We start from the raw sequence: 23,584 nt of genomic DNA, 5'->3' as shown, positions 1-23,584 counted from the left end.
CTTTTGTCTAATCAAAATGAGACATTTGCAAACATCTACTTTTACTTTGGAAAAGAATGACTGAACCAGTAACTGAATCAATTTCAGAAATGTTGGTGAGTCCAACACCCCTCTCACGTGAAGTGCTTATTAATTGAGGTTTAGTTTATTTTTCCTTCACTAAACATTACCAAATACACAACAATAATTAGTTAATAAACAGTACATGTTTTGTTATGTTTAATGCAAAATGAACTGTTATACAATCATGCGATGAATCAATTTTATAATCAATAGAATAAATGATTAAAACATATTCGATAAGCCGGAACAGAAACGGAACTGTCGTAATCCGAGGGCCCCGTGTGTTGATGTTAGTAAAACATAACATTCGAAGAGAACTAATGAGGGCCGTTTGATAGGAAAACTTTTTACCATAATGGATGGATGGTAGTGGCGGGACATTTGAAAATGGGGAGAAGATAACTATCTGAAAACCAACTGCTACCTTTCTGTCTGTCTGCAGCAGATTATTAGGAACAGGCAGGATGTGAGCTCATGAGGCCAGTGGGAAGATTAAGGTAGCAGGACGAGACAGATATTGAGGAAACGGAGGGCTGCCCCTGGAAGGATTTTTGTATTTCTTGCCGAGTGTGTGTGCATATGTGTGTGTTTCAGAGTGGTGGGGGAGTGAGTGGTAGGGGAATATGGGTGATATGATGGGGTAAATGAGGTGTAATGGCGGTAATACGGAGCGACAGCAACTGGGCCACTGCATTAAGGGGTTAACTAAGGCCAGGAGTCACTGACCTGCCTCCTCCCAGGAGACAAAATGATCTCTCCTGAAAGAAAACAATGCACACACTGTGAATGAAGACGTGGTCGCAGGCTGAACAATGTTTGCCATGTGCAAATGTTATGAGAGAATTTCATTCCACTATCCCAATTGCAGCAGAGCTGGGGAGGGAGGGGAGGCGGTGGGTTAACTAAGCAACCTTTTATGCTGACTGGTCCACACTCAACAAAACATTTGATACTTAAAGGCTTTTTAGCAGCAAAAATAATTAAGCGAGGTTCTCATATTACTTTCCTGTAAAGGCACTTTGAATTGTGTATGGTCTCTCTGGAATTGTGCATGTGAATTACTCTTTGTGCGTGTGCGTTGCGTTTGTGGTAAAATGAAAGAAAGGGACAATACAGTCTACAGCTAAGAAATTAGAAATATTAGCATATTTATTACAGCAACATGAAAGACATGAGAATGCCTACACCCTTTACAACAAGCAAGACAGAGGAAACTGGCTTGATGGTCAATCAACAATATTTGGTGGCCAAAGAAAGGAAAAAGTGAGAGGAACTTCAAATGAGTCACTCATGAACATTCACAATAACGGAGGTGGAGGACAAAGACTGTCAAATACTACGCCAAACCAAGCCGCATACTTGAGCTCACCAAGTAAAGTGGGGACACATCTGGGATTTGAGGCTTGAAAATGAGTGTGTAGGCATCTTAAAAACCCTGTAAAGTGAATTCAGAGATTTGTTTGTAAATACATAATACATGTTTGAACATAATTGCGCCAAGCATACAAAGACTGAAAACTGTATCAGTGTTGTGGCGATATACAGTCATTTTAAACTGTTTTTCCCCATTTTTCAGTTTTCCTGAATTTCTTTTTGGACCGTGGCTTAAACGACGCCCAGTGATGCATTTCTGTGTCCGCTGTGTGTACTCCCTCCCCCACTCTATATACACAGTAAGTGCCTTCGTTCGCATCAACGGTTATCCCAGTTACTTGGTTATTTTTCGTGAGTCCCAAGCCCGTTATCTGGCCAACTAGATGCTGGCTAGAGCTTGTCGTTGTGACGTGGTAAGTCCTGCGATGTCCTGGTGGGATATATTCCAGTCACCAAAGACTTTAAGCGGACATGTTTTAGCGGCTCAAACATGCCGTATCCGCATTTAGTGGACATATTGTATATACTTAGGTATATGTTTGGTAAGTTTTTTTTCATTCAAATTTGTCAGGGTTGTTAAAGGGGAGGCCAACCCTTAGACATTTTTTTTTCCAAGAATATGTTCTATGCAGGCCCACTAGTTCAAACAAGGCATTCTGATTAATAATGCATTTGTGGAATATGAGTTAAGCAGTAAAATCCACCCATTTTTAAGCCAATTCAGAGGGGTCACTTCGGTCGACTGAAAATGACATCACAGGGCTCAGATAATGACCAATCATGGCTCAGCTTCAGAAAACAGTTGAGCTGTGATTGGTCGTTACCTGAGCTCTGAGCAACTGTGATGTCGTTTTCAGTTGACAGAAGTGACAAAATAGCCACCCTCTGAAATGGATAAAAATGGGTGGCCTTTTCATATTCCACAAACACAATACTAATCCGAATGCGTTGTTTCAACTAGTGGGCCTGGATAGAACATATTCTTGAAAAAAAAAAAATTCAGTTGACTTTCTTTTTAATAACACTTTCCTCTGTGTTGTGTCAAATTTACAAGACGTATTGAGTTTCACTTTACAGGGACTTTAACTATTCTAGAGGGTTGATGATGTTCCATCCGTATCTGAGGGGGGTATTTAATCTTGATGTAACCTTGTAGCTATTTAAAATACAATATGCAACCAAATAGACCAAAGGTGCGTAAGTCAATCACATTCGTATTTGTTTAGTTCACAGAACACTGTACCACTCAAATAAATAACAATACTGTCCGATTCTGCAATTTGTCTTTTACAAACTTTTTCCCCACATAAAGGTAACAAAACCAATGGATAGAATGAAAGCGTGTTGATGCGTGGACATTTGAAGACCAGATAAATACTTCCTTTACATACAATTTACTCCTTATAATAGCCTCTATAGGGCAACAAAAAGACCAAGGGCAAAATAAGGCATCCAAAAGGCCACCATTCAAGGGAACTCAGCCGAATCCATGGAATCATAAATTTAGTATGAGTAGAATGTGCTCATGCTGTCAGATTATACTAGTTTTGATATACACTATAAAGGTTTGGCAATGATGAATCAAGTTGATTTGACTGACTGTTATTGTTATCCGAGTACTGAAAACGATCAGCTTTTAATTTTCTGTTTTTGAAAGGATGCAAAAAAGACAGTTTAACACTTGGCCTTCACTCAGACAGCTCACCAATCTCCACTAGCTCACTTTAAACAGCAAGGCTGACTTTTAGGGTATTATCTGCCAAAGCGGTGTTTACAGCGCTGTCCTCGTGTCCCCCTCTGGACTGCGAGAACTGCAGTCTTTACAATGAATGTGTCATTTGCACAAGCATGATGAGCCAAAAGAATCCCCAATCATCCCTAATTGGCAATAGAAACACTTCTATTTTCTTTTAATATTCTAAAACTCATTATTTTTTCCCCTCTTCCATTTAGCAAGTGCTATAAAATCAACCCCCAAATCCTTTCATTCCTGCGAGTCTGTCTTACCACAGTAAGTAATCTCCATGCCCTAGCACATTTTGTTAATTGTAAATGCTAGCAGGTCAACTAGGATTACTTTTGCTTTCTATGGTTGGACAATCATCAGTTTGGGAGTGAGTTTGGTGAAGTGTCATTTTCAGTGCAAGTACATATACAAAAATTCACATTTCACCGCTGCTTGCACAAACATAATAATGGAATCACTGTGCACAGTAGGGACCTCTGGAATTAGACTTAATCAAGCAGCCAATGAAATGTCTGGGTTCAAATCAGCTGAAGTCCATTCTACTTATCCTAATTTTATGTAGAAACCGTGATCACTGTTACCTGTCAATCAAAGATGAAGCTTCTTACCCATGCTACATTCCTTCGTTCGAACAAATAAAGTACCTCATACTTTTCTCCTCTATGCCCTTACCCTGAACAAGCACTCACAGATCTCTTATTCATAACAAAAGTACATCGTGGTCATCATCATCATTACAAACATTCTATCATTGGAAATCAACACTGTACATATTTTACACTATGATACAATCATATATATGGTGCGGTATGCCACTCTCTGTCCTTTAGAGTTCTACATAATAAAACACTGAAAACCAGGATCAGTGCCACTACAAAGGTCCCATTAGTTTTCACCTGATAACCAACACAACATTTTATCACAGAATATGCGCCTCTTGCTGTCAAACTGACTTTGTGTGTTTGTTTGAGATACATTACCTTTATATAACTGTGCAACTTCATTTTAGGTGGTTATTTAGGGGAGCGGAAAGCACTGTAATTACGGTGACAAGCCTTGCGTAACCATCCGGCCATAAAAGCGGAAATTAGGAGTATATTAACCATTGTTGGACCCTTCACCGAAATAAAAAGCTCATTATCGGTGTCAACTTGATTTTGACATTTGCTATACACCTTAACGCTATTCCCTTCATTAATCATAAGAGGGGAAAATGCTTCATCTGATTGATCACGATTATTCTGAATATTGCTGGCAACGGTGTCGTGGAAGGAAACTGATACTGGATGCAGATCATGTACAGTATAGCCAAAGTCTAGTTAGATGGAGGGAAGCACTTGCCCTTGTGCACACATTTTTACCAGTTGCAATACTTACTCTGTAGGTCCAGTTCCCCTCACACCCAAACATTCATTTCATTCCTCCTTGTGTACCACTGAGGAATGGAGGATGTTGCACATGTACTCGGTAGACACTAGCATACAAACCTCAAAACCACTAGAAACGTTAGGTCCATCTACACATCGATATGGGTGTGGGACTCACCGCCACCTACACACATACATACATCTACACACACATGTACTTGTGGCACCTTTCAAATTCTTCAAGGTGAAAGCGGAAACAAGAAGACAACAAAATCAATTATAAACCTCACATTAGAAATAGATTCTATTTTCTTGTCTTTCCTTTCTCAGTCTTTTTGGATCTTGGTTTTTTTTTTCCAAGCTGTTGCGATGCTGTAGATGTTGCTCCGCATTGGTGTTTGTGTTGCTGCCGGAACTCCAAAGCTGGTAGTGTCCATCAGGGAAGAATGGTGTAAGAACGTGAAGGAGTCAAGTGTCCATGTTGTCCTCCAACTCAATGACTGTTAAAAGCAATGGAGCATCCACTGACATCTCCATTTAGTGGGGGAAAACTTAACACTGGCATCCACATTGTTGGCTCTTTCTTAATGTGTTAATGTGGAGAATGTTATACTTGGACATGTGTCCCCTGGGTCTGCAGGCTCTGCACACTGGTCAAAATCTTCTTCTGGTGGCCAGCTAGAGTCACACCCATTTTAGCCAATTCACTGCAAGGGAGACAAAAATAATGCAGGTGTAAAAGAACGCGAGAAAATACATTAAAACACACTGTCCACCACATGGCAACATTAGGACTTTGACTGCAGATGAGTGGATTTCAGATGACACTCAATCTTAATTATCATATTTTCCGGACTACTTTTTTCCTAGGTTTTGAACCGTGGGGCTTATATAAAGGTGTGGCTATTCTATGGATTTTTTTTCCACCGCTAGTCGTGTTTTAACCGGAATTACAATACAATACAACACAATTGCCGTTAACAGGATTTGACTGCAGGTGGAGGAGGTCAACAGGCGAGGGTGATACGCACTAGGTTATGAATTAGGTGGTATGCGGATGTACAGCAATAAAAGGTGGCGTTGATTTACAAACTGGAGTGGCAGCGGGCAGTGAAATGAAGATAAGTACCGATTATTTTCTCTTGGTTCTGTTCCGTTTTAATCAGCAAAGTTGCTGCTGTGTTAAAAGGCACTGTTAGGAAAGAATCTGTTCAGGCACATGTACATTTACAGTTCAAAATCATTCTGTAAATGCAGTAAATATCACATTTTTCAGCATAGATAGGTGCGGCCTATATACAGGTGCAGCTTATATATGTTTTTTTCATATCTTTTTTTTAAATAGGGTGGGTGCAATTTATATAAAATGGTCAGCTGCATACAAATATAGAGGAACTGCGCCTTCGTTACCTGATGCTGATGTACAGGATCGAGTCTAAGCTGACATATCCAGAGCTGGAAAAGTTCTCCTTATACTGGCCCATCTTGATGGCCTCCAACCACTCATCCACAGTGCTCACACTGAATTCTGGAGTGGTGGGCTCCTCACTGTTGAGATACAAATGAGTAGTTTGCCAGTTGCTCGTGTGTATTTTAAATGCACTTGACATCTTAATATTAAGACATATCATGTTTTGGTCCAAGTGTTGATCTACAGTACTGTACTTATGTTACCCCCACTCATTGTGCTTTTATCCTGTTGTATTTAACTGCATGAGAAAAAAAACAGTTGTATAGTGGGATGCCTTGCGTTTTTCGGCTTGTTGCTTGTCAGCAGCAAGCGAGCAACTGTTGTCTGATTTAAAAGAAAATCTCGCCCTTGAACAGGCACAAAATTAAATCTAAGGCAGTGATTATGTTTTGAGCTCTCTCCCACTGACCCTGCTGGGCTGTTCGCCAGCTCTCTGAGGCTGGCAGGGTTTCTGATGAGCTTGTCCAGGATTGTGACGATCTGTCCAAACTTGGGTCGCTCACTGCGTCCCTTCTCCCAGCAGTCTAACATGAGCTGGTGCAACACCACCGGACAGTCCATTGGTGCAGGAAGACGGTAGCCCTCGTCTATTGCTTTTATTACCTACAACAAAAGAGTCCAATCTATCATGTCTGCTATATATTGCACTTTGAGGGCTGCATGCGTTGTTTCTCTGCCACGTTTCACCGCATGCTAATAATCCCCAAGAATAACACAACTCTAATGATGAGTGAAGGTTAGAACTGTGGGCTTGAGCGCGGTATTGTGAATGTGACTCACATCCTGGTTGGACATCTCCCAGTAGGGTCTCTCGCCGTATGAAATCACTTCCCACATGACGATACCATAACTCCACACGTCACTGGCTGAGGTGAACTTCCTGTAGGCGATGGCCTCTGGAGCTGTCCACCTGATGGGGATCTTCCCTCCCTGTAAATAGTTAACAGAATCGGTATATTCTTAGCAACACTTAACTGAATATGTCACCCTGAACATTAAGACTTTCATTATTGAAATGCTATCATGGGGATTTGGCTCTAGAGTGTAATAAACGAGAAGCAATAATAAGTCCAGGCTGCTTGGAAGCTCTGTGCAGTGTTGACGAGGACTGAGCCGATGATATTATGCCCAGGCATTCCCATGAATACTCTAGCACGTCGTCCTATTGCTATCAAATGTCCTTTTCTGCTTTCATCCTACTTGTTGTGCCTTTGTTGTGCTTGCACAGATCAAATACATTTTATAAAGCGCCACTGTATGGACACAATTGGGACCCGCGCCTTTTCGCTCCAACGAGCACACACACATGCACAATAACTACCAAAGCTCCAGTCACCCTTTTAACATGCAGCAGCTGCCTCTGCACCGCCAAACCTTCCCAATCTTTGCGCTGCCTGGTCAAAGTCAAGTAAAAGACAAAGCTGCCAAGTCACTCTGAACTGTACTTTAGTTTCCATCGCCCCGCCCGTCCCTAAACATCCTCTCTTATCTCTTAACTGCTCTCACTGGATCCCTCCCTTGTTCCCTCACAGCCTTATTTGATTCCCGCTCCTCTCTGGATGTCTTCCACATCTCCACCTCTGCCTCTTGCCCCGCCCCCACCCAGCGCCTCCAGCTCTCCATCGACGTCTCCTGACATCAGTGGGTGTGTGTCTGATTGCAATGGAGCAGTCTGCGGCTGATGCACCCCTCCCAGGGCAATGCTAATGCCATATTAAAAATAACATCCTCGACAGTTCCTCCTATGCATATGAATAATGCCATCTCCTTGTGGGCATTTTAGATGAGTTCCTCCGCCGTGGCTTAACTCACTGACGACGGCTCTGTGCGAGGATGGTAATGCGACCAAAGATTTCTCCAATTTGGCTATATGCATTTGGCTATTTGGAAGAACGTCAAGGAGTTTATTTGCATGAAGCTATTTGACAGTCTGTCTGTCAAACACTCAAATGATTTCTGGGATGTAACTTTAACAGCCAGCTGAGATGAACAACATTTTAACCCACCAATTGTCTTGTAACCAAGTCCTCATCATGGATCAATTTCTGTTTGTAAAACACGTGGTCTTGATGGGATCCTATTTTATCTGTTTCTTTGGCCTTGGGCTCTCGGTCTTTGAGCTCTTGTCTTGTAGGTAATCTGCCCTCTAAGGATTCGTGATGTATAAGTCGTTCCCATCACCAGGATTCTATTTTTGGTTCTGACAATTGCATTATAGACAAAGGTGTTGGAGCATTAGGGACTTTGCTTTGTGTGCTGAGGCAGAGTCATGCTGGTACAGAAAGGGACACTTCACAAACAGTTTCCACAAAGTTGGAAGCAAATTAATGAAGAAATAAGACTTGAGGGAAATAGAGGGGTTTGTCCATCCCTTGGATGATTCATCCATCCGTCAATGTTCTACCAAGTGAGCTGGAAGCGATATCATCAGTCTTTGGCCGAAGAGGGACACATTCAGGACTGGTTTAGAGCCATTCAAATGGCACACGTGACAGTCCATTCAAACTCATGTTTATACCTGGGAAATTGAGTCTCATCAGTTAACTGAGCATGCATGCTTTTGGAAAAGGGAAGGAAGTCAGAGTAACCACAGAAAACCTGTCTAACGCTGGACAGAAAAGTCAGAGCTGAAGTTTGAACCCAAAACAGATGACCGTTAGTCAGATATGGCGCCACTATCTTACTGTATAACAGAAGAACCGAGTTCTGTTGTATATTGCACATTTATATATTTATATTTATATAAGCCTGACTCTGAGGCTGCTATGATAATGCTCATCTTCACTATGCAGCAAAACATACAGAAGAAATGCAGAATTATGAGGCCATATGAATCTGTCCTACCCTTGTGGTGTATGCAGCCTCCGGGTCGTCCTCTAGAACCCGACTCAGGCCAAAGTCAGACACCTTACACACAAGGTTGCTGTTGACTAGGATGTTTCGTGCAGCGAGATCTCTGTGAACGTAGCTCATGTCTGACAGGTACTTCATGCCTGAGGCAATGCCACGCAGCATGCCAACCAGCTGGATTACAGTGAACTGGCCATCGTGTTTCTGCAGGGAGAAACAAGGAGAAAAATGAATTAATACACAATGATAGACACTGTAAAAGCTCACACTGAGCAGCAGCAGGATGACGTAATGAATGGTGCCTCTTTCAGCCACCTCAACTGGAATTTCAAGCTTCTGTTCCCCCCAAAAATAGTAAAATGCCCCTGAGCAAACATTTTAAATGCATTTGGTCTCTCGCTAACACTGCACTTGGCCTCTATCAGCGGCATGTCAATGAAAGATGATGTTTTTTTTTCTGCCAATCTTTTTCACCTTTTTCTGGTGAATCTGAATGTGCCCAGTCACTGCTCACCTGATTCCAGTTTTTGTGTCTGGGAAGCAGAGCCTGTTAATCGATGACAGTTCAGTTTACCTTCTTCGACAAATTATTTCTGCCATGGGCCAATGGTGCCCGTTAAAAACCCATCTATGTTATTGGTCACCCTTTCTCCTTCATTTAATCTCTCCTTCCCCCTGTGTCGATGTTCTCTCCATCCATCTATGTCCTTCCACGGCTTCTTGTCTCAGGGAGAGAGAACTGCATTAGGTGGATTCTGTCCCCATATATCCATTTATCTTGTAGCCATCATCTTTCTGAATATGCACACCGCCCTCTACCAACTACTATGTTGCTACGGTTCTCCCCCCTCAGCAGCTGTGGAGTAAGTTAATTAGCTGGTGGTTTTGTGAGATGCTGATTGATTGGAGTGTCTAACAAACCTACAGACTTCCTCTCTCAATCTGCCCACTACGTTGTACTGCTAGGCTGGTCGGTAAGGAGACTGATATATATACAGAGTTGGGCATTTTGCTAAAAATTGAGCATCCGTTATTCACCATCTGTCTGCAACGTGGGTGTATATATAAATATATATATATATATATATATATATTTATGGCATAATTGAGTACATTTTTGGGGAAGACGCTATCTAGGAGGATAGTAGGATATTAATGAGAGGGAGGAAGACCTTCCCTGACAGATCTGTGGTTTTGTATTTTCTCAGGGACAGCTGTTTAATAAATGGTCAGCATAATTAAAGACACATATGGATGCCTTGAGCACAGATCAGCTGTAAAAACATAAAACATGTTCCATTATTATATTGAGGCACTGTGGACACTCTTTATGACCCTCGTTATAAGACAAACTGCTTCACACAACAGTTTTTTTGTTTGTTTTATCAGTGTGTGATTTTGTGTGTTTCGTATTTGTCATTTTAGGCTAGCAGTTCCCATTTACCTTGTCAGAGTAGTGCTGATCAGATTACTATCTATTTTGCTTTGGGCCGATCATCAAAGTCCTGATGGCTCTGGTGCACGACAGTAGTTTTCAGTCGCATGAAGTCAAACAGCTGCACAAATCTATTCATAATCTATTTCCTTCTACAATAATGCATTTTTCTCATCTTTTGAACAGCTTTACAATCAAAGGACGCTATATTAATACAACATTGGATGGCCATCATTTTATCACGAAATGTTGAGGCGCAGTTTCATTATTAGGGTTTTTACTGTATTTTAAAAATGGAATTCATGTTGATGATTTCACAGAACCAACATTTTACAATCACCATACTGCTTTGTTTTCAAATAGTATCCACCTACTGTAAATACAACTTGATGAGGATGGAGGGGTAATATTTTGTGTGTGTGTGTGTGTGTATGTGGGGTGATCACCATGAACAAATGTCTCAAAGCGTCAGGTTTGAACTCCAAATAAAGTCGTTGGTGGATCTCCACCAATTAAATTCTCTACCTTATTATTTTGGAAGCCAATTTTGAGTTCCTGCAACCTGTGGAGCAAACTTCAATTTGGGTTACTCATCCTCATCAGGAGTTGCATACCTGACCTTGAAAGTCTTAGAGTGATTGTGGTTGTTGCTTTCCACTGACTCACCTTGAGGAAGGTGTCCAGTGATCCATTCTCCATGAATTCTGTTATGATCATCACTGGCTTACCTAGAAAGAGACATAACAAGGCAGCTGTAATGAAGCGCAATTATTTGGAACAAAGACACCGACTATAAAGAGACGAGGACAGAGAAGTGGCGCAGCCCACAGCTGTGACCGGCCTTCTTCTCTGGCCCCGACTCGTCTCTCTGGGGGATAAGCGTGGCTTGTCGTCATCAGTCACATTGACAGCTTCTAATCAAGACTCTCCATGAACGCCAGGAGATAATTAGAACGGACCGATCCATTGGAATATCTGTGTGTGTGCGTGTGTGTGAGAGAAAGAGACAGGGAGGGTTGTTTTAGGGGTTCTCCTGAGATCTCATGAATACTAATCAGCCTCAAGGGAAAGGAGGTGTCACCGTGCACCTGCACATGTGTGTTTGCGTGTGCGTGTGTGTGTATAAGGTTGACTGACAGGCCCTGTGCACTATGCCCCTCTGCTTGGCATCTGGTCGGGCTTACAAATGACTAACAAAGTAGATGCAATCACATGTACACATAAACACACGCACAGACTAAAACAGCAGCCGTTCCTTTTCAACGGGGCTCACTCAAGGCAGGACCCTCGACAGCCCTGCTGTCCCAATCGCCAATAAGCACGTACAAACCATTTTGTGTGTGTGTGTGGAAGTTTGTTGCCACATGATTCATAATCAATTCAGGGGTAGTATAAATTCATAAATATGAATAAAAGGACCTACTAGAAAGTTATGAAAGCGTTAAAACGTTTGTACTTAAAAAGAGGTGAAAAACGGGTTTCAAATGTTTAACGTGGTTATTATTTGAGAACATTTTGATATACCTATACAAGATGTCATCTTTGATCGACTAGTTATGTCTGCTAAGACCGGAAGAGGGAGCCCTCGGCGCTATGCTTCATTCTCGCTTGAGCTGCTGAAGAAGAAGCATCTGTGTCCGATTGGTCATAGATACCTCCCCTATCCAGGTATGAAAATAAGCGTTTTAGTGCATAAGAATTAATACACGAGTGAGTAGAAAGTTCGTTTTTAACTCTGTTTGTGTTTTGAATGCTTTGGAAGCTGTAGTTTTGTCTGTATGTTCCATTAGATTCCCCAGCTTAACGCGGCCATTACAGGTGGACACGAGCCATTAGTAAGAGGTTCACATGATACGTGCATGCTCGTAAATTGCGACTGCTGATGTGTGCAATCGAAGTTATTGGTATTTTGTTTGAATATTTTTGTAAATTCTTTATGATAGCTATAAGAGAATTTAGAAATATGAATAATATGTTCGTATACTGTTCTTATGTATTGTAGGTATATTTCAAGATGGTACATTTAAGCTTTAGTTTATTATTTTAGAAATTATTCCTGTAAGTATAGACCCTGTCAATTTAAAAAATATTGTTTTGTATTATCGTTGGAATATTTGTGTCCAAGTGTTTTTTTGTACTTCTTGTGAATATTGAGTAGATAAAACATTCTCGCTTGAGCTGCTGAAGAAGAAGCATCTGTGTCCGAGTGGTCATTGATATCTCCCTTATCTAGGCTGTAACGTGTGTGTTTGGAAGGATGGTGTTTAAGTCCATCATTTGCTCTATCTTACTATTTTCAGCAATTCCATGCAAGCAGCCTTTGCTTCCCCATACAGTAGTTTATGTACAATAAATTAATGATTTCATTAACTTTAATTGCCAACAGGTTGTCGCTGGTATTATTGCACTTCAAAGTTAAATACAAGAAGATAAGAAACTATGTGAAGTGATATGGTTCTAAATACAAGGTGGGTGGTAAAGAGTGAAGGAAATAAAAGCAGGAAATGAGGATAGATGATGAGAGACCTCCACAAAGGGAAGTCCAAAAAAAAGTGGCAGAGGAGAAGAGAAAGACTGAGAAGCATTGTGATGAAAATTGGAAGCTGATAAAAAGGAGGCAAGAGGAGCACAAATGAGAAGCACATGAGAGTGAGATCAAATGAGTTATAGAAGGAAATGGTAAAGCGGTGAGATTTTACAAAGAAGAATAGAACAGATGAGAAGCAAAACAGATGGCATGAGAATAAGAGGAATTAGGAAGAACAGAGTAGGGGTTGAACAACTTCAGAATTTTTGTATTCCACTCGATGATGTGAACGCTCGTCTTTTCAATTGTCAGAGTTTTATCAGATTCGACTGTCTGTGAGACCCTGAAGGCGTTTTGGATTTGTGCTTAGATGAGCGACTCTGGGGTTGGAGTCAATAGAAGGAGGAGAAAAAGGTTGGTGGATGAGAGGAATGCTAGCTGGATTTCTGGTTTTCTTCAGCGACATTAACTGTTCATTTTCACTAAAAAAGAGGGTACTGATCCACCTCGCTTGTTTTCATTTCATCGTCTATAAAAGACATGACAATGTCTTTTCACTGTTCTAGGCAGGCATTTGGTGAATTTGCTGACGACTAAAGTGAGAATTTCTGGCTGCTCATCAGCTAGCTTGAGCAAGTGTGTTTTCAGATGCGTGTGTGTAGCATTTGTGCTTTTGTTATATTTCAGACAAGAACTTGCACATTTCGCAAGTGACCGTGCAACCGGTCTCATTTTTAGTAATCGAGTAGTGCTAGTTTGCGGCACGAACCCGCCGTCTATTGATTTCAGTGAAGCGGTTCAACTCCTAGAACATAGTAGAAGAAAGCAGATGACAAAGGCGAGAGATGAGAGGAGACGGGGAGGAAATCAGAATTACAAGCAGCGATTCGGAAAAGAGATGGGAAGAGGAAATGTATATGAAGAGAAGATGTGAGGGATTTGGGGTCCCAATCTTGTCATGGGAAGGCAGAACAACACCACAGAGGCCTCGAGTTAGATTGTAGGTAAAGGCAGCAATGCATCACCTTAAATGAATTCACTATCTGTGCAGCAAACACAAAGACACACACACGCACACACGAAGACACACACAGAGAGCCGTGGGTCTCTGGCGGTGGTGTCTTCTTTGACAGTAACATTAGTCTCAGGGATAAAAGTGAAAGGGAATTGGATTTTCTTTTGCTGCGGGTGAGGACTGCTGGTCAAATTTATCTCCACACGGGGCCTGGATTTTGTGTTGCTTTGTATTTGTTGGTGTAGTGTTTATTACTTTGTGTCCCTGTATTTTTCTGTGGGTATAAGTGTGTCTGAGAACTGGTTTCGGGGCATGGCATGTGGAAATGGAGACAACTAAAGTGTTCAAACAACAGTGGGTGGGAATTACAGTGATGGAAAGGGACATGACGCTTTGCCCTTGATCCGCATGTGTGTGTCTAGTGATAGCTTGTACTTTGTATGTAGGATTAGCAGAGGTGGCTGGAGTACTCAAACTCTATAGTTTAGTAAAAGTACTGATACCAATAAAAAAAAAAACATATATATATATATATATATATATATATACGAGGACAGAGAAGTATATATATATATATATATATATATATATATATATATATATATATATATATATATATATATATATATATATAAACCCGCGATAATATACCCTAAGTACTGATACCAATAGAAAAAATATATATATACCCCACTATAATATACCCTATTATCGGTAATTACAATACCTTGATGTCAAGGCTACAGTGGTCCACACATTGTACCACTACACCATCAGTGATTGATTGTACATTCCACAAAGTATAAATTCATGCCAATAATGTTTCGTGTTGTAGTGACACTCTATTATGAATGTCATCCCACCAACTGTGGCTAATGTCGGAGTGTTTGCAGTGCACACCTTGTCCAAGTTCACAGGGGTGTGGCTTTGGTCAGAGACTCGAGGAGGTATTAGCGATGTGAGGCTACGTTCAAATCTTGATTGCAGTTTTAAAGCTGCAAACTCCCCATTTAAGTACACACAGAGTTGGTAGTACTCCCTGTTTCATATTCAAATCACCAAGATCTCAATCAACCAATCAATCAAAATCTCAACCACAGCTTGAGTTCTTTACTTCTTTTATGCCTTTTTTTTTTGTTTACATTGTGTTGTCATCTACGGGTAACAAGCCTATTCATACAAAGTCATCAGTAGAAATTAAAGTATCTGATTTTATAGGCATAAAAGTAAGAAGTCTTTAAGAAAAAAACAATTACTCAGGTAGAGGTGCAACGATTAACCAACAACTAAATATTTTAATAATTTATTGTTTAGAGACCTTGTTTAATACAACATTTCCTTAGAATTTCAGCCTCTCACCAAGAAATATTCTCAGATTTCTCTAGTCCTCCATGAAATCAGACTGATTATTTTTGTTTTGTTCAAAATAAAACAATTGTAAACATTTGCTTTTAATTTGGAAAACAGTCATCAACATTTTTGCCGATTTCCTGACTTGCTACAGCAGTAACTGAGTCAAAATGTACATTTGCACGTTTTTTGCACTGTCAATTTGAAATAATGCCCTGTTTTTTAATAAGGGGATGGAAATGTATTTTTTTTTAATCTCATTCATCAATTGATCGACGAATTAATTGACAGATTAATCGATTAATAAAGTAATCATCAGTTGCAGCCCTATACTAAACAGTGGTGTCTGAAAAAATCAATTTAAGTACAGCAACAACGTATTTGTACTTTGTTACTTTCCACCACTGAGTATTAGTGCTGTGAACCAATGGTTTGTTTTAGTGATACACCATCCATAAAAAAGTCATACCTCCTAGTACCATTCCTTCCAAAACTGATAGAAAGAAATTGAACAACAAAACATAGCTTGTGTGTGCGTGTAAACTCACATGCTGCGTGTTGCCCGTGAAGTATAGACTATTACTTGTAGGCCAACAGTGTTAGCTGTACCAGGAGAGAGGTACAATCAAACACATTCATCCTGTTGTCTCACGTAGACGATCAACATGAGCGCACACAAGCGCGTGCACCCACACACGCAGTGACACACACCATCACCAGCCATCATCTGGACACCTGCCATACTAAATTATCCTTGCAAGTGACAGATAACAGAGGTTACCAATAAAGTCGACCACACACACTCCAGCTCAGCACATTCGCACGGTCCTTCTCGTTGATTCAGGTGTGCGCACACACACACAAACACACGCGCGCAACACAATGAATCCTTTTCATTTTCCAGAGCGACTTCATCCACTTTTCAAACAGAAATAGTCACGAAGCCCCACTTACCAAATACTCTTGAAAGCACATCATCAACTAATCACGTTCCCATTCACTCAAATGTAATATCTTTCATCACACTGCGAAAAAAGTCAAAGAGCTCAAAGGGCTGGGCGTGTGTGCGTGTGTGTGCGGCTCCGTGTGCAGATTGGCTATTGACGGTCTGCCAGGTGGAGTGTCATGGAATGGATCTGTGACAACTTTCCTCATCTTTATGGAGCTTCATTAAGTGGAAGAAATTCTTGTCTATTTTTCCTTGGCCATAAAGCGATAATCAGCTCAACTTTGTGTGTTTGAGTGTGTTTTTGTGTGAGTGGGTTTCATGATGAAGGGGCGAGCATCTGAAAATAATTCACTGTTTGTCATTCGATGTAATTTGTCATCCGTGTTCTATCTGCTAAAGAAAGAGTAGCGTATTCTTCTTTGCATTGATTTTTTTCTTAGTTTTGATTCAAATTCTGGTTAGTGTGCCCCTAGCAGTGGAAGAAAAATCCACAGAATATCCGCACCTTTATATAAGCCGCATGGTTCAAAGCCTAGGATAAAAAGTAGCGGCTTAAAGTCCGGAAAACAAGTACCTTAGCTCTGGAAGCTACACGACAGTGTTCCCCCACAAAATTGCAACAAATCATTTGTGCCCTTGCTATATTCTGGAATTTTAAGGCATTTTTCTTGGGACGGCGGGGGGTCACATTATATGTAAGCATTAAAGCTAGCGGACTATTTGACTGAACATTATGGTTTGGTGGAAAATATTTTGATTGATAATGTTTTATTCCCTTTTTCAGTTTTATAGTAAACTTCAACTTTGGAGTGACAAAGTTTTAAGCAAGCGAGGGTTGCTGCTTGCATTGGGGGAAAAGGTATTTACGTTTTGATTGCACATGATTAAAGTGTGATGAATTTATGTCAAAATAATCAAATTATATGTTGGTTTAACACACTTTAATCATGTGCAACCGCTCTACATGTTGGAATTGAATAAATCCAAAGGATTTTTTTCAGTTTATTTGAGGAACTGTGTGTTTTTCCCCACCAACTGTACTACTATTTTGAAATGGAAACTTAGTAGAGTCAAGTAGACCTGTGCTATCGAAAAACAGCCATTGAAGTGATGTAAACAACACATACGGTCTATCTGGTAAATCTCATTATTAGTGTCTGTCTGTACATGAGCGTATTAGTGGGACTGTAAATGAAAGTGGCGAGCGTGTGTACACATGAGTACAATTACGTTAAGAGTGGCTATGTTTTTTGTGCCAGTGGCCTGCATTGTGGCGTTATTGAATGTGGTTCCAAGTACAAAAGAGAAAATTAAATAATTGCTCTATTGATTTTTAAGGTTCCAAACTAAATAATATACTGCTTTAAAACAGGACAGCTCTCTGTTCTGGGAAACGCCATGCGAGGCTGGGAGGAGGGGGGTGCTGCAAAACAGGTAGACAGAAACTCAATAAGCTTATCTCCTCGCCTCTCTCCACTTCCCCTTCTCTCATTTCCTCCCGTTCATCTCCTCGCCATCCGTCCTCTCGCCTGCCTGCCCTTCTCGTGCTGAAATCTCTGCACACATCTTCGCCATCACCCTCATTTGTTCTCTAGTCCTATCTTGTCTAATTTCCTCGCTCTTGTATCCCATCTCATCTCAGCCCCCCCATCTTCCCTCCATCCTACAACCATCATCACCTTTTCCTCCTATCTTAACTCCCCCTCATTTGCCTCTGCAGCTCAATCTCCACAGATCTGCACATGAACAATTCCAACCACCTTTTCTACACTATATTGTTCTGCAAGCAAAGATGCACATTTGGAACTGATCGCGAGATACTCCAGACTGAGGACAAGTGGAATAAAGCCAGTGTGCAGCTTTGCTACTTTAACTGCACCTTTGTGGAGCATCTTAACGCATGCATACGGCATTTGATCATCAGATGAGATGGAGTGCCATAATTGAGGGTTTTCTCCAATGAGCTGATTGTTGCAGCATTTTCCTTTCAAAAATGCATGAGCGGCGGCTGGATCAAATTAAAGGTGTGGAGAATGAGATGAAGGGATGATGAGTGGCGGGAGGAGGGGAGCAGATTGTGGCGTTTTTCCTGATGTGCAGATAGAGAAAGGGGGTCTTTTTTTTTCTCTCTTTTCTCGCATGTGGCCCACCAATCAGTCAGACAATAGCAACAATCAGATGACAGACAGCAGAGACGCTTATTAGGGTGGAACACGACAGGGGCTGAAGGCTTATGTGCTTGTAAGCTGACAGAGCGCACGCATAAAGGATGACAAACGCAGGAGTTGAAAAGATTGCAGCCACTTCGGCACACACTCCACACAAAATACTTTGCAAAATTACAATACATACTAACAAAGACTTACTCTCTTGTTTTTCTCAGTGAGAACAATAACTGGGATTGGTTTTAAAGTTTAGCAAATATGTACAAAGGCATTTAAAAAAAAAAAAAAACTGACATTAAATTAGTGAGCTATTTTATTTAGTATTCACATGTAGCGTATTTAAAGGTATAGTTGACATTTGTTTCTACATTTGAATACCCAGAACCAGTGAACTATTTATTAACTAGCAAATGGGACAATGGAGACCACTAAGTGCATTTGATACATTAAAGAATGAATGACAGCGTTAGTACGCTGCAGTTGAATTGCATTAATGATGTTTATTTGTCAGGTGCCATCTGCATAATGATATGAAGTGCAATGCAATGAACACCAGTGCACATTTTGCCAAGAAGACTTTCTTGGAAATTATGTTAATATTGGCAAACCTTTGCCAGGATACTACTGCATATTTTAATCATGTAAGATGCGGCTTTTGTGCTAACATATGCAGTAAATCGGTGCACTTTCTTGCGTTCATCCATTAATTTGTTTCATATTAGTAAATGACTCCAATAGAAAATAAACATTTTATGTTGCGTTTATCGCACAGTTTCGAAATCCTAAGAGTTTCTTCATACTATTGCAAAAACCGCGGCTGCAATGACTCCTTCCCCCCGTTGAAGTGTAGTTAGCAACTCAACCCTCTTGAACCCATCTGAGCCCAGTGCATGCCGGGTCAGCCCGGCTGATTACATACTGAGGACGGTGTAAAGGGACCAGCTGGTGCCAGAGAAAAGGGCCTGAAGGAATTATTGACCCATCTGAACTGGGCCATCAACAACCCACCCAGCCCAAGCATGCACACCTTAGGCTGTGACCTGTGAAATAACGTCTTGCTAGTGAAATCTGTTTCGGAGTAGCTCTATCACCCTCCCAATGTGCCTTAATGGCAGGTGAACTGAACAAAGCAATTTTGAAACTCAAAAAGAGAAAGCAATTAAATGCACTCACACACACACCAACCCAATTTTTCTCACCTCCTGCAAGGGAAGATTACAGTAATTACAGTGAACCCCAACTATATCGCAGATTTTTAAGTAGCTTTTTTATTCATCTATTTATTCATTTAAAATAAAGAATGCAGGCAAGTTTTGGAGTTAGTTGCTTGCTTTGAGTGTAATGAGTGTGAGTGTTGAGTGTAACACTAATCTACTGGAATAGATGCAGCTTAATTATTAGCAAAAACAACAAATACATCTTCTGTGTAATACAGTATCACGTTTTGCCGTTTTAATATCTGTTGCTCACAAACAGCAGTGCAAATGTATGCCTGTGAGTACAGTTGTATGCTCTGTTTCTGTGTTAGTGGTCCGAATGTGTTAGAGTAGCAGTCGTTTGAAGGTTCATCGTTACCGTAACATCTATGCAAATTTCTCTCAGCCTGTTTATGGTTTTGTACTGTATGTTAGCATGAAGCTAATAGACTTCCGCTAGAGGAAATTATATGCTGTGGGTGAAAATGTTGGTGATTAAATATTACGGGTATAACAAAATTGGGTTTAAACCTGAAAAACTTAAAACTTAGAAATTTAAAAGATGCGAGTTCATCAAATTGAACCAAATTGAATAGTTTCTCTGAAGTGTATCAGTATACGTATCGAATCGTCTTTTATTGGAGCGATATATCAGAGAAGGAAATGGCACATTCACGGTACTGACACGTTAATTCAAATGTGCGTAAAATGACCACAAAAAAAGTCATCACATCACACCTGCTCAAACTGTGCCGTGACATATCGAATCGTATCGTAATCTCACTGAGTCGAGCCGGATTGAATGAGTCCACTTTTAAATTGAACCGTCCTATCCAATTAATTTCTTTTAAATACGTTTTGTGTATGGTATCTAAATGTGAGTTCAAAAGTTTGCTGTTTTTGTTTTTTAATGGCACAATTACACAAGGCAATTTCTACCATGGTTGGGTAGGCTTGACACATAAAGTCCAGTTTGTTTAACTAATTAGTGTTCACACAGAAAAACACAGACTTGGTCCTGGGCCAGGCACAATTGCTTATGCGTCATGGGCACCCAAACTGGAAGTGGTGTATAATCAATGCATTCCTCCCGCCGAGTATTAACGATAAGAGCAACCACCACCAGTATAATACTTGTAGGAATAAATACAGCAGCTAAGCCACAAAGCCAGGAAATTCTCAGCAACGCAGTGAGGTATTACAAAGTGCTCAGAATATAAATTGTAGAGGTCAGCCACTATACAAGTTCAATTAACTCCAAATTGTAAGCCTCAAATTGCCAACATCATTTGTAAACAATTTTGTAAAACAAGAACAAAAATAATTCAACAAAGAAGAAATCATTTGCATGACTGAGAGTCAACACAGACAGGAAGAAAAAATCCAATTTTTAGCAAGCACATTTCGTGATACCGTATTGTGACAGCATGTTAAAAATGACTTGGACAATGACATGACAAAGGTGTACAGTAAATAAAACCCTATGATGACAAAACACAACAGTTGAGGTAATCCACCAGTCTCCATTCTACACACAAAAGGTCACATTTAAGATCAAGCGTTATTTGGAGAAAGCAAATAGGCAATTAATACGTATGTTTTTTCATCAATTACTTGCACACTGGTGAATATTCATTAGGGTAAAATCACATTCTATTAATGTTATGAATTATTGATATTCATGCACATTCATTCACTTTTATTGCTGAGCAGGTGCTGTGCTTTAGTGTGTGATGCGCTGAAGTCTTAAAACTGACAGGCTCCTCCTTATTTTTCTACTTTTGAGAATAAGAGCGACATAAGTAAGAAGATGCAAAAGCAAAGAGTCCAGTTTAGCCCTGATGAGCATTTGCAGCAAATCTCCACCTAAAGCACCACAAGCAAGTCATTTTGAAGATGCTATGTAGTTCAGAAAATGCAGCACTCCGATGCATTTTCATTTTTGCTAAGATCCATCCATCCATTATCTATATCGCCTATCCTCACAAGGGTCGCGGGCGTGCTGGAGCCTATCCCAGCTGTCTTCGGGCAGTAGGCGGGGGACACCCCAAACTGGTTTCCAGCCAATCACAGGGCACACAGAGACAAACATCCGCAATCACAATCACACCTAGGGGCAATTTACAGTGTCCAATCAACTTACCATGCATGTTTTTGGAATGTGGGAGGAAACTGGAGTACCCGGAGAAAACCCACACAGGCACGGGGAGAACATGCAAACTCCACACAGGGAGGCCGGAGCCGGGATCGAACCCAAGACCGCTGAACTGTGAGGCGGACGTGCTAACCAGTCGACTACCCATTGAGCCCATTTTTGCTCAGATAACGTACAATCCATATACTGTTTCCTCACATTTCTCTGTGAAGAATATATTTCCAGTCTGCTTATTCTAAGTTTGTATCTGTTTCTCTTCCGACTTCGATTTACAATTTGAATAGAACACTTGTATGGAGTCCAGAATATTCAACAGAAAATGGTTCCATTTGTGAGTGATACACCATCAGTTTGCAATTTTCAAAAAGAAGTGAGACTGCATTCAAATCTTACTCCCTCTTTAATTTTAATGGCACCAGTCCCTGAGTGGATCCTTGACATTGTTTTCCAGATCTCAATTTTCTTGCTACATGATCAAAGCTCATTACTTGGCTGGGGAGTGTCTCTTGCTACCAACGCGGACGCTTTCTACACATACAAGCCTACTCGGTTTCCAAATAACACTGACCCAACAAGTGTTGCATGTTGGCTCATCCGTAATATGTAGCCACATGTGAAAGCTCTCCCAAGACCAAATTATTCGTGTTAAGAAAATTCAAATATTCAACAACGAATTATCAGCATCATCAATCCCATTTATATACCGATTCATATCGGACGTTCATCTTTTGGTAAAAAAAAAAAAAAAAAATCAAGCTACGTATCGAATATATATATATATATATATATATATATATATATATATATATATATATATATGTGGGTGCGATATGATTCAAAGACCGTATATTTTAAAATGTAACAATTTCATTCAGTTCGGTTAAATGAAACAACAATTTTCTGATTCCAATACTTTTTGGTTCACCGCTAATGTACATGCACATTTTCATTAACATTAGTTTTCCTACATACCACTCCATCAATACATGTCTCAATGAAATAATTAATTTAGCTACAAAAACACTATAACGTATATTGCCTTCAAAGTGGTTCAATTTAAAGAGCAGTAGCATGTTTAGTGATGGAAAAAAAACATTTCAAGTAAGACCTAAAACAGTTAGCCTTAATTTATTTCCTTGAAGAATTAGTACTTTTTTGATGGAAACAGTTACAACTCTGTCACACATTCAAAACATATACTGAATAAATCAGAGGTCAGTCACGAACAGGTTGTGTTCAACTTTTAAAGATTAAGTCAACCCAAACATATTTTTTTTCAAGAATATGTTCTATGCAGGCCCATTAGTTGAAACACGGCATTTTGATAAATATTGTTCGTGGAATCAGTTAATCCACCCGTTTTTAGCCGTCTCTGTGGCTACGCTTCAGAAAACAGATGAGCTATGATTGGTCGTTGCCTGAGGCCTGAGCAACCTTGATGTCATTTTCACTCAACAGAAGTGACAAAATGGCCGCCCGCTGAGATGGCTAAAAACGGGTGGATTTTGCTGCTTAACTCATATTCCACAAACGCAATATTAATCCGAATGCCGTGTTTCAACTAGTGGCCTGCATAGAACATATTCTTGAAAAAAATGTTTTGAGTTGACTTATGCATTATGGTTCCACTGTAATTGCAGTGCATTACCTTTTTGTATAAAAGCCTGCTAAAATTTGATTAATACAGGGTGGTCTCCACTGCAACAGCGAGCGTGTTATCTGTTTCTGCTTTCATTAGACCAACATCAGGGCATGTCATCTGCTGGTGAAAAGGTAGTGAGTGGGAAATGAAGATGGAGAGATAGACTGAAAGAGAGAGGAGAGACTAAATGAGAAGATAAGACCAACACCGAGGGAGAAAGCCGCAGCGCGAGATGGACATACGAGACAAGAAGATAGATGGAAAGAGAGAGAGTGATA

The 23,584-nt window shown here is 40.4% G+C and overlaps 1 protein-coding gene across 1 annotated transcript in view; it reads right to left on the bottom strand.

Annotated features, from left to right (window-relative positions):
* Positions 1–1,187: 1,187 nt before the first annotated feature.
* Positions 1,188–23,584, bottom strand: part of LOC147140791 (ephrin type-A receptor 3-like) — a 113,741-nt gene continuing 91,344 nt past the window's right edge. The window contains exons 14-19 of the mRNA XM_086042670.1: positions 10,974–11,035; positions 8,867–9,076; positions 6,803–6,952; positions 6,432–6,625; positions 5,962–6,099; positions 1,188–5,258 (exon numbers count right to left, since the gene is read on the bottom strand). Of these exons, the coding sequence (XP_085898796.1) occupies positions 5,159–5,258; positions 5,962–6,099; positions 6,432–6,625; positions 6,803–6,952; positions 8,867–9,076; positions 10,974–11,035 (854 nt within the window). The 3' untranslated portion in view covers positions 1,188–5,158. The remainder of the gene's footprint in view (positions 5,259–5,961; positions 6,100–6,431; positions 6,626–6,802; positions 6,953–8,866; positions 9,077–10,973; positions 11,036–23,584) is intronic.

This window comes from Filicampus tigris, chromosome 10 (genome assembly GCF_054856515.1).
Source record: "Filicampus tigris isolate MCC_2025a chromosome 10, RoL_Ftig_1.0, whole genome shotgun sequence".
Classification (NCBI taxonomy): Eukaryota; Metazoa; Chordata; class Actinopteri; order Syngnathiformes; family Syngnathidae; genus Filicampus; species Filicampus tigris.
Note: the sequence above shows the minus strand (reverse complement) of the source record. Positions and strands in the feature narration are given on the sequence as shown.